This window comes from Salvelinus sp. IW2-2015, unplaced genomic scaffold (genome assembly GCF_002910315.2).
Source record: "Salvelinus sp. IW2-2015 unplaced genomic scaffold, ASM291031v2 Un_scaffold1433, whole genome shotgun sequence".
Lineage (NCBI taxonomy): Eukaryota > Metazoa > Chordata > Actinopteri > Salmoniformes > Salmonidae > Salvelinus > Salvelinus sp. IW2-2015.
In genome coordinates, this window is record NW_019942905.1 from 275,089 (window position 1) to 287,311 (window position 12,223).

The window sequence follows — 12,223 nt, forward strand, 5'->3', positions numbered from 1 at the left end:
GTGGTCCTGGTTGACTGTTATGGCGTGGTCCTGGTTGACTGTTATGGTGTGGTCCTGGTTGACTGTTATGGCGTTGTCCTGGTTGACTGTTACTGGCGTGGTCCTGGTTGACTGTTATGGCGTGGTCCTGGTTGACTGTTCAGGCGTGGTCCTGGTTGACTGTTCAGGCACAGATAGAACAATGAGCCAGTTTTACCGGATGTAAACTGGGCAAAAATATAAACGCAACATGTAAAGTGTTGGTCCCAGGTTTCATGAGCTGAAATAAAACATCTCAGAAATGTTCCATACAAAAAGCTTATTTCTCTCAACCTGAAGGTGTGGCATATCAAAAAGCTGATTTATATAGCATGGCCATTACACAGGTGAACCTTGTGGAGGGGACAATAAAAGGCCACTCTAAAATGGGCAGTTTTGTCACACAACACAATGCCACAGATGTCTGAAGTTTTGAGGGAGTGTGCAATTGGCATGCTGACTGCAGGAATGTCCACCAGAGCTGTTGCTAGAAAATGTACGTCCGACCGGCCTCACAACTGTAGACCACGTGTATGGCTTCGTGTGGGCGAGAGGTTTGCTGATGTCAACATTGTGAACAGAGTGCCACATGGTGGTGTGGTTATGGTATGGGCAGGCATAAGCTACGGACAACGAACACAATCACATTTTATCGATGGCAATTTTAATTCACAGAGGTATCGAGATGAGATCCTGAAGCCCATTGTCGTGCCATCCATCCGCCGCCATCACCTCATGTTTCAGTATGATAATGCATGGCCCCATGTCACAAGGATCTGCACACAATTATTGGAAGCTGAAAATGTCCCAGTTCTTCCAGGGCCTGCATTCTCCCCACTCACCCATTGAACGTGTTTGGGAAGCTCTGGATCAACGCGTACTACACCGTGTTCCAGTTCCCACCAATATCCAGCAACTTCACACAGCCATTGAAGAGGAGTGGGACAACATTCCACAGGCCACAATCAACAGCCTGATCAACTCTGTGCGAAGGAGATGTGTCGCGCTGGATGAGGCAAATGTTGGTCATACCAGATACTGACTGGTTTTCTGATCCACGCCCCTACCTTTTTGTTTTTAAGGTGCACTACATGACCAAAAGTATGTGGACACCTGCTAGTCGAACATCTCATTCCAAAATCATGGGCATTAAAATGGAGTTGGTCCGTCCTTTGCTGCTATATTAGCCTCCACTCTTCTGGGAAGGCTTTCCACTAGATGTTGGAATATTGCTGCAGGGACTTGCTTCCATTCAGCCACAAGGGCATTAGTGAGGTTCGGTGATTAGGCCTGGCTCGCAGTCAGCTTTCAAATTCAACGCCATTGTATAATGTAGCGTTAAGATTTCCCTTCACTGGAACTAAGGGGCCTAGTCCGAACCATGAAAAACAGCCCCAGACCACTATTTCTCCTCCACCAAACTTTACAGTTGGCACTATGCATTGGGGCAGGTAGCGTTCTCTTGGCATCCGCCAAACCCAGATTAGTCCGTCAGACTGCCAGATGGTCAAGCGTGATTCATCAGTCCAGAGAACGCGTTTCCATTGCTCCAGAGTCCAATGGTGGGAGCTTTACACCACTCCAGCTGATGATCGGCATTGTGCATGGTGATCTTAGGCTTGTCGGCCATGGAAACCCATTTCATGAAGCTCCCGACAAACAGTTATTGTGCTGACGTGGCTTCCAGAGGCAGTTTGGAATTTGGTAGTGAGTGTTGCAACTGAGGACAGACAATTTTTACACGCTTCAGCACTCGGCAGTGTTGTTCTGTGAGCTTGTATGGCCTACCACTTCGCGGCTGAGCCGTTGTTGCTCCTAGATGTTTCCGCTTCACAATACAGTTGACCGGGGCAGCTCTAGCAGGGCAGAAATTTTACTAACTGACTAGTTGGAAAGGTGGCATCCTATGACGATGCCACGTTGAAAGTCACTGAGCTTTTCAGTAAGGCCATTCTACTGCCAATGTTTGTCTATGAAGATTTTATATCTGTGTGCTCGATTTTATACAATGTGGCTGAAATAGCCCATTTGAAGGGGTGTCCACATACTTTTGTATATATAGTGTATTTGTGACCAACAGATGCATATTTGTATTACCAGCCATAGATTAGGGCCTAATTAATTAATTCCAATTGACTGATTTCCTTATATGAACTGTAACTCAGTAAAATCTTTGAAATTTGTAGCATGTTGTGTTGACTTTTTTTCAGTATATAAATCTGAAGCATCCGTTTGTCATTTCCACTCACTACTAAATATGGTGATGAGAGGAAGCCCTTTGGGAGAAAATGGAGCGAGATAGATTTTGTCCGGCATTCGGCTAATTTTGTCATCAAAACTACAATCTGTTACAACAAAGTAGACTAAGTTTTGTAGACTTTCCCCTTTGCAAAGTAAAAAAATGCATTGTTTAGAAAGAGTGCAATGGCAAATTGAGTTATTGCACACGCACACTTCAGAATAGGCGTTCTGTAGTGGAAATATGCAAATACATGCTAAAATGCGCCTATAGGATCTCGCTCGCTTGTGCTTGGCTCTGCCCACCTCTTTGCTTTTTTCTGGCCATTATGATTAATTTGCTCCCATTGGAAATTACAGGCTGTGTTTTATCTTGGGTTAGTTATAAAAAAGATTTGGTTTAGGTGTGGTCCTGGTTGTGTCTGTGGGTTTGGTCAAGCTTGATCCCCCCCCGGGACAGGGAAGTAGCCTGCTGGTATAGTTTGGTAATGACGCCTGGGCCGGTAATGAACACTCAAACCGCCCTCCTTTCCACCTGGCAGGGCTGAGTCATGGAAGGCACTCCCGTACACACGTGGAATGAATCACTCACTCTCTACCACCCACACACACACACACACACACACACACACACACACACACACACACACACACACACACACAACACACACCACACACCACACACACACACACACACACACACACACACACACACACACACACACACACACACACACACAGGTTCTCATTATTTCGTTCTACACAACGGGGACAAACACACTAGTACAGCGAAACGATAGCTATCATTCAACCACACTGCTCCCGTTGGCATCTCACCACACAAGCGAGATGATGTAACCTGTGTGTCCTTGGGTGCACGTGTCAAGGCTAGTATGCTAGCTGTTCTTTTCAATTTATTTGGTGAACCAGATTTTTTAGAAACTTTCAGAGTGTTTTCTATTCCAATGCTACCAAGTATATGCATACCCGCAGATGCCTTTTTGTGGGCTTTGTGAAGAATACTTACACAGTCTTACTCTTTGGGGGTGCACTCACGAATCATAATGGCATTTAAAAGGCCTGGGAGAAACAATCGGATTTTCTCCCGAATTTAGCTTGCATGTGTCCATAAATTTCAGTTAAATTAAGAGCACTAGGGAAGCTAAAATGCAAAGTTGTCAGATTTGTTTATATTGAAATACTCTTGTGATTCCAAAAATAAGCACTCTCAATGAACGGTAGTCTCTCAATATTAAAAACGCTGCCTGAAAAATCCGCGAAATCAAATCCGAATGCAATGTTTTTGACTGGGTGGGTTTCTACGTAAAAACATCGGAGGTATGTCATTTTAGTCGAGATGGTTTAGTAAAGTGACCTAGGGGTGTCTTTCTGTTATCAACTCGAAACGGTGAAGTTGTACCTCTGTAGGTTTGAAGCCTTGTATGGTAGGAGTTCGTTGGTCTGTGGTGTTTGTGTTTGAAATGTGAATGTCTGTGTTGGTTTGACCCTGTGTGTTGTTGGTGTGTGTGGTTGTGTGTGTGTGTTGTGTGGTGTGTGGTGTGTGTGTGTGTGTGTGTGTGTGTGTGTTGGTTTGTGGTTGTGGTTGGTGTGTTGGTGTGGTGGTGTGTTTTGTGTGGGTTGTGTGTGGTGTGGTTGTGTGTTGTGTGTGTGGGGTGTGGCTGCGTGTGCGTGGTTGCCTTGTGCAGAAGATCTGTGTGCGCACCCTGATTGACACGACAATGCCTTACCGCGGGGTGATCTGAGTGGCTACTAATAGATCAGATTACGTCCTTTGGACGATTTTCTACACTAGTTGCTCTATCTTTGCTTCCGATACAAGAAGCTTATTTTTTAGTGTAAGTCTTGATACATTGATTTCCCTTGTTCTTTTATTTCCTCTATCCTAATAAATATTAATTTAATATCGCTCTCTCAGTGTATAGGTATTCTAGTTTTTGGAGAATTAATGTCTTTTTATTTATAACACAGGTACAGGCGACCTTGTGCCAAATGAGTTGATAGAATAAGGTCTCCTCATCAGCTCAGTTACAATCTAACGCGACCTGAGGGCCCAGATAGCAACTACACACAGCTAAGACTATGCATCGACAACAACAGGAGTTTACAGCAATTAGGCGAAGCATCAAAACACAGAGGTTAAACCACACCACGTGGGCAAATGAACTAATATAAACACCTAGAACAACGCGCTATAGGCGTCAATCTCTCTAATAGTCTGCTACTGGCTCGGCATATAGTCTGCTTTGTATACTCATCTGACAGCCATGAGTGTTGTCTCTTTTCCTGTCTACCCCCATGAGTTACCGTTACTGTGCTAGGTCATCTGCTACATGCCTTGGGTCCCGACGGTTCTCTCTGCGTCTTTGTTATTCACCACCCAGACGAGGTTACGGTCTGGCGTTGTACTCTCCTGCTCCTCAGCTTGGCTCCTCCCAGAGTTCTCATCTTCTCGCCTCGTCGCATGACGCATGCTTGGTCTTCGTCTTACTACTGACACGCTTGGCTTCTCCCTCCCACTGCATGTTTCTGCTCGCTCAGAAAACGCTGTATAATGTCTGGTGTATCTCTATCTGTACATCAGCTCTCTCCTGGTCTCTCAGGAAGTTTCGCGTTTGTACTAAACTCTTGTCATCTGACACGCCAGGAGTCGCTCTACTTCGTGTAACCTGTCCACCAAGTAGTTTGTGATCCTGTGTCAATCCCTCGCACCAGTCTGCGAGAGTCTCGTGTCTTCCACTTTACGCCTTCGGCACCACCAGGCTAGGTGTGGTCGTTAATACTCACTCGTACTACTCGCTGGTCTCCCTCCCTCAATGTTCTTCTGCGTCCAGAGTATATTGTTGTATTAACCTGACAGGCTTGGTCTTCTCTCTGTCCTCCCGCAGAGTTGTTGTATAACCTGAAACCGTGGATGGTCTCTCTTCTGTCTCTTCCCAGAGTTGTTTTGTTAACCTGCGAGCTGGTCTCTCTCTGTCTCTCCCCAGAGTTGTTGTATAACTGACAGCTGGTCCTTCTCTCTTCTTCCCCCAGAGTTTGTTGTATAACCTGACAGCTGGTCTCTCTCCTCTCTCCCAGAGTTGTGGTATACTACGGTTACCTGACATCTGTTCTCTCTCTCTCTCCCCAGAGTTGTTGTATAACCTGACAGCTGGTCTCTCTCTTCTCTCCCCAGAGTTGTTGTATAACCTGACAGCTGGTTCTCTCCTCCTGTCCTCCCCAGAGTTGTTGTTTAACCTGACAGCTGGTCTCTCTCCTCTCTCTCCCAGAGTTGTTTGTGTAACCTGACAGCTGGTCTCTCTCCTCTCTCCCCAGAGTTTGTGTATAACCTGACAGCTGGTTCTCTCTCTCTCTCCCCAGAGTTGTTGTATAACCTGACAGCTGGTCCTCTCTCTGTCTTCTTTCCCAGAGTTGTTGTATAACCTGACAGCTGGTCTCTCTCTGTCTCTCCAGAGTTGTTGTATAACCTGACAGCTGGTCTCTCTCCTCTCTCCCCAGAGTTGTTGTATAACCTGACAGCTGATGTGGATAAGAGGCAGAGGAGCCAGTCTTCCAGAGTGTACTTTATTCAGAATGGAGCCCAGATCAGCTTAATGAGCAACGAGCTCAGTCTGGACATCAACAGAGAGGATTGCCAACAGTACACTGCATATGTTAAGGTGAGTCCCTAGAAGTCGTTTAGTTTGTCGCACTGCTGTGCTTTATCTTGGCCAGGTCGCAGTTGTAAATGAGAACTTGTTCTCAACTGGCCTATCTGGTTAAATAAAGGTGAAATAAAATAAATACATAAAATGTGGACCTGTGGTTAGCAATGCCAAGGTTGTGGGTTCAATTCCTGTAGAGATCACATAAGATAGGTCCCTTTTCCTCAGAGGAGTGTCCCCAGCGGTCAAAGCTGGTTGCAATGATTATCCGTTTTTTTGTCGTGAAGTCATGGTCAGGTTGTATACTGGTTGTATAAGGAAGTTTGTTTAACGTCAAGAAGACATCTTCTGGTTGACCAACAGAGACCAGTGGGTTGTAATCTCACACACCAGACTGTGTTGTGTGCCACCATGTTAAGGTGATAGCATACTGTATGATGACTTCTCATCCAGAAAACATGTTTACAACTAGATATTTTTTATTTTTATTTATTTATCCGTTATTTTACCAGGTAAGTTGACTGAGAACACGTTCTCATTTGCAGCAACGACCTGGGGAATAGTTACAGGGGAGAGGAGGGGGATGAATGAGCCAATTGTAAACTATGTAAACTAGATATGATGTCATTAAGATGTCATGTGCCCTAATGTTGCCCTATTGGTCCCAGTTCGCTGGTTCAGTTGGAGCTATTGTGTCCATGTCCTCCACTGAACTCTTTTTCACGGCAACTGGGTTATTCAAGCAGTGTTTGTCAAGCTGTTTTCTTTCTGTTTGTTTTGATGTTCTGAAGCGACGTTCAATCTCCATAGCATCTCCGGTGGCAACTTCCTGTCAGTCTTAATAGTTTTGACAGTCTCAAAACAATGTTGAAATTGTAGCCAAGGCAAACAAAACAAAGGTGAATCATATTGGCTATAATATATATTGGCTATAATATATATTGGCTATAATATATATTGGCTATAATCATTGTTCCCTCTCATTTTTTCTTCAGCAAATTTCAGATCTGCTGAGCTCAAACTTCAACGTTGTGAAAATTCTGTGCAACTTTCAACACGCTTTTACAGTGAACACTGAGGCTGAACCCACTTTAATTTACAGTTATAACAGTAGCCAAGTATTCTACTGTGGCTATTTTATCATAATGTAGTCCTACCAGAGTGGCCTACAATCAATAACAATGGAGAAAAATGCATCCCATAACATTCTATCATTCAGCCTACAGTAGCAGCAATGTGTGGTGTTCAATGTAGGCCTACATTCCATGAGACTTTACATAAAAACATGCAGGGCTTGACATTAACCTGTTTATCCACTTCACCTTCAGACAAGGAGGTCTGAAAATGTGTTGTTTGACGCAAGAAACCACAAAATAAAATTCATCAGTCAAATGATGCTACCCTCTGCCTATTGGCTACTTAGCTTATTCAAGACTGTTTCAAAATACAACACTGCCCCTTTAAAACATAAAAAAAGCTCTTTACCTGACTCACTTTCCAAAGATGGCTAGAAGTGCTCTTGTAGGAAGCAACCACTCCCCCATTGTTGCCTAGAAATGAGCTCTAACTGTGCTAATAACTAATTAGCAAATAATATTAACAAATGTGCACAGGTGGCTACATGCAGCTCTCGCTTTGATCTCAAGCATATCTATTCGCGACCCCTCATACTGTAAACACAGTCCAGTTCAAAGTGAATGGCACAGATACATATATGGCAATCTCGTGCTTCTCTGCGAGGGCTGATATTTCTTCTGCATGGCAGTCCGAGGGGAGCTGCGCACAGCTTAGAGGGAACATTGGCTATAATATATTTACATTTAACATTTACATTTAAGTCATTTAGCAGACGCTCTTATCCAGAGCGACTTATATATATTGGCTATAGGTGTGTGTGCATGCGTGTGAAAGTTCAACAGTTGTCTGGTTGAGTGGTTTTGTCCTGCAGCTTGCTGGGTCAGGGCAAATGTGACATACAGGCAGTCATAACAGTTAAAACAACACTGTTTACTTTCTGACTGTGCTATCATCTCCAAATGGATAGAAACAGTAGGTGGTAGAGTAGCTATATTTCACAGACCACATAGATAAGTAGCTAAGGTGCAGGAAGATATGTGTCTTAAACTGGAAACTGAACCCTCCGCACACTCACTGGTTGAGCCATGCAAATTTCTGTTATTTAAGTTCCAATCCTTCGGTCACCGTAGTAGACCGTTGTCACTATTGTCAGATAGTTTCAGTCAGAGCTCAAGGCTAAGTTTTAATTACTGCAATTTGCATGTAACTTAATGTGCAGACAAGCTTCTTGTCCGGAGTAGGAACTGTAGAGAGTCACATAAATAGTAAGTTACTGTATCGTAACCTGCTGATTCAGAGGCAGCTTAGAGTGGACCTACAGTATGTCCTGAGGCCTGAGGGCGTCCATGTATGTCTCACCTCCTGCTAATGGGGACCAGAGATCCCACCCCACACGGAGCCTGTGCATTTCACTGCCATTCTCTACAGTGGACCCCAGGCTAATTTCTCCCTGGGAGGCTGAGCCTGACTGAACTCAATACCATTCTATCCTTCTCACAGTCTCTCTGCCCCCTCCCCCCCAAACAGTCCTGGGTTCAAACACTATTCGAAAACACTTCAAGTACTTTATATGTGCTTGACTGAGCTTGCCTGGCTTAATGGACCAATAGAATAGTACACAAAACTGCAAACCCCGCCCATCTGGCACTACAGGCAGGCTAAAGCAAATGCTCAAAGTGTCTGAAACATTTCGAATAGTGTTAGAATCCAGGTCTGCTACCCTGCCATACAGCCCATAGTGTTAGAACCCAGGTCTGCTACCCTGCCACCCAGCCCATAGTGTTAGAACCCAGGTCTGCTACCCTGCCATACAGCCCATAGTGTTAGAACCCAGGTCTGCTACCTACAGCCCATAGGTGTTAGAACCCAGGTCTTGCTACCCTGCCATACAGTCCATAGTGTTAGAACCCAGGTCGCTACCCTGCCACCCAGCCCATAGTGTTAGAACCCAGGTCTGCTACCCTGCCATACAGCCCATAGTGTTAGAACCCAGGTTGCTACCCTGCCATACAGCCCATAGTGTTAGAACCCAGGTCTGCTACCCTGCCAACAGCCCATAGTGTTAGAACCCAGGTCTGCTACCTCCAATAGCCCATAGTGTTAGAAGCCAGGGCTGCTACCCTTGCCATACAGCCCATAGTGTTAGAACCCAGGTCTGCTACCCTGCCAATAGCCCATAGTGTTAGAACCCAGGTCTGCTACCCTGCCATATAGCCCATAGTGTTAGAATCCAGGTCTGCTACCCTGCCATACAGCCCATAGTGTTAGAACCAGGTCTGCTACCCTGCCATACAGCCCATAGTGTTAGAACCCAGGTCTGCTACCCTGCCATACAGCCCATAGTGGTTAGAACCCAGGTCTTGCTACCCTGCCATACAGCCAAGTGTTAGAACCCAGGTCTGCTACCCTGCCATACAACCCATAGTGTTAGAACCCAGGTCTGCTACCCTGCCATACAGCCCATAGTGTTAGAACCAGGTCTTGCTACCCTGCCATACAGCCCATAGTGTTAGAACCCAGGTCGCTACCCTGCCATATCAGCCCATGGTTAGAACCCAGGTCTGCTACCCTGCCATACAGCCCATAGTGTTAGAACCCAGGTCTGCTACCCTGCCATACAGCCATAGTGTTAGAACCCAGGTCTGCTACCCTGCCATACAGCCCATAGTGTTAGAACCCAGGTCTGCTACCTGCCATACAGCCCATAGTGTTAGAACCCAGGTCTGCTACCCTGCCATAAGCCATAGTGTTAGAACCAGGTCTGCTACCCGCCATACAGCCCAAGTGTTAGAACCAGGTCTGCTACCCTGCCATATAAGCCCATAGGGTTAGAACCCAGGTCTGCTACCCTGCCATACAGCCCATAGTGTAGAACCCAGGTCTGCTACCCTGCCATACAGCCCATAGTGTTAGAACCCACGGTCGCTACCCTGCCAATACAGCCCATAGTGTTAGAACCCAGGTCTCTTACCCTGCCATACAGCCCATAGTGTTAGAACCCAGGTTGCTACCCTGCCAATATAGCCCATAGGGTTAGAACCCAGGTCTGCTAACCCTGCCATACAGCCCATAGTGTTAGAACCCAGGTCTGCTACCCTGCCTACAGCCCATAGTGTTAGAACCCAGGTCTGCTACCCTGCCATAACGCCATAGTGTTAGAACCCAGGTCTGCTACCCTGCCATACAGCCCATAGTGTTAGAACCCAGGTCTGCTACCCTGCCATACAGCCATAGTGTTAGAACCCAGGTCTGCACCCGGCCATACAGCCATAGTTTAGAACCAGGTCTGCTACCCTGCCATACAGCCCATAGTGTTAGAACCCAGGTCTGCTACCCTGCCATATAGCCCATAGGGTTAGAACCCAGGTCTGCTACCCTGCCATACAGCCCATAGTGTTAGAACCCAGGTCTGCTACGCCTAGCCCATATTAGCCCCATCAGTGTGTTAGAACCCAGGTCTGCTACCCTGCCATACAGGCCATTAGTGTTAGAACCCAGGTCTGCTTACCTGCCATACAGCCATAGTGTTAGAAACCCAGTCATCGCTACCCTGCCATTACAGCCCATAGTGTTAGAACCCAGGTCGGCTACCCTGCCATACAGCCCAGAGTGTTAGAACCCAGGCTGCTACCCTGCCATTACAGCCCCCCCCCCCCATAGGGTTAGAACCCAGGTCTGCTACCCTGCCATACAGCCCATAGTGTTTAACACCAGGTCTGCTACCCTGCCATATAGCCATAGTGTTAGAACCCAGGTCTGCTACCCTGGCCACAAGCCCATAGTGTTAGAACCCAGTCTGCTACCCTGCCATAACAGTCCATAGTGTTAGAACCCAGGTCTGCTACCCCTGCCATATAGCCCAAGTGGCTTAGAACCCAAGGTCTGCTACCCTGCCATATAATAGGCCCATAGGTTAGAACCCAGGTCTGTACCCTGCCATACAGTCCATAGGGTTAGAACCCAGGTCGGCTTACCCTGCCATACATAGCCCATAGGGTTAGAAACCCAGGTTTGCTACCGCTGCCATACAGCCCATAGTGTTAGAAACCCAGGTCTGCTACCCTTCCGCTGCACGCATACAGCCCATAGTGTTAGGAACCCCAGGTCTGCTACCCTGCCATACAGCCCATAGTGTTAGAACCCAGGTTCTGCTACCCTGCCAGTGCCATACAGCCCATAGTGTTAGAACCCAGGTCTGCTACCCTGCCATACAGCCCATAGTGTTAGAACCCAGGTCTGCTACCCTGCCATACAGCCCTGGGCTGAGTATACCTCACTGCATAATGTGAGAGACTTTGAACAACACATCATAACACCATTATGGAGCCTTAAACATCCAGTCTGTCCAGTGAAGTGGAGTTTGTGGAACTCCTAGGTGACTATATACAGTAGTCATTGATAATTAGACACGTATGGTTGTTTCTCATAATTGAACACTGTGACCAGACAGAGAATAAACTGTTAGCTTCAACTGTGACAATCGTAGGTATACACACAATAAATCAGCGATGTGAAGTATTGTAATGTTAATTCCCAATGTAAACCTGTTCAACATCTTCTACACAGCAATATCTCTATTTTTGGCATCCCAAATTGCACCCTATTCCCTTTATAGTGCACTAATTTTGACCAGAGTCCTATGGGGCGTAAATGCACTATAAAGGGAATAGGGTGCCATTTGGGATGCAGCCTCTATGTTTCTGGGTGTGCTGTAGTGTACTGTAGATTAGCGATCTGGTGCGTGCCACATACGTAACTAACTGGCATCTCTCTGTCTCGGTGTACTGTAATGTACTAGGTGGGATTAACACTCTTCCACTAAAGCTGAGAGTGGGATTCATCAGGCCAGAACCACGTCACCATAGAGTTGATCTGTGTAGTAGAATAGAATAGAAGAGCATAGAATATCATTGAATTTGCCCTTATGAGGGAATTTGTTAAAAAACATTGGCAATGTAAAATAGTTTGATTAACCAGAGATCAGAGGAACACTTGGTCTGCTTTGTGGAGTTAAATAGTGTTCAAAGTGTGGTGCCAAAATTACACTTTCAAAATAACCTCTTGGTAATAGCATTCTTTCTAGTCAATGAACTAGTATTCAAAGGTGTGACATATTTTTAATAACTTCCAATATTATAATAATATAACCTGGTGTTTATCTTCCTTTTTTAGGTAGTCAAAGGTGTGCATTACATTTATTAGATTTTCTTAACACCTTTTTCACACAC

At 45.8% G+C, this 12,223-nt stretch overlaps 1 protein-coding gene across 1 annotated transcript in view; it reads left to right on the forward strand.

The window, feature by feature from the left end:
* Positions 1-12,223, forward strand: part of LOC112070821 (integrin alpha-9-like) — a gene marked incomplete at its 3' end in the record, with an annotated part of 129,522 nt that overhangs the window by 78,025 nt on the left and 39,274 nt on the right. The window contains exon 7 of the mRNA XM_070439142.1: positions 5,773-5,933. Within this exon, the coding sequence (XP_070295243.1) occupies positions 5,773-5,933 (161 nt within the window). The remainder of the gene's footprint in view (positions 1-5,772; positions 5,934-12,223) is intronic.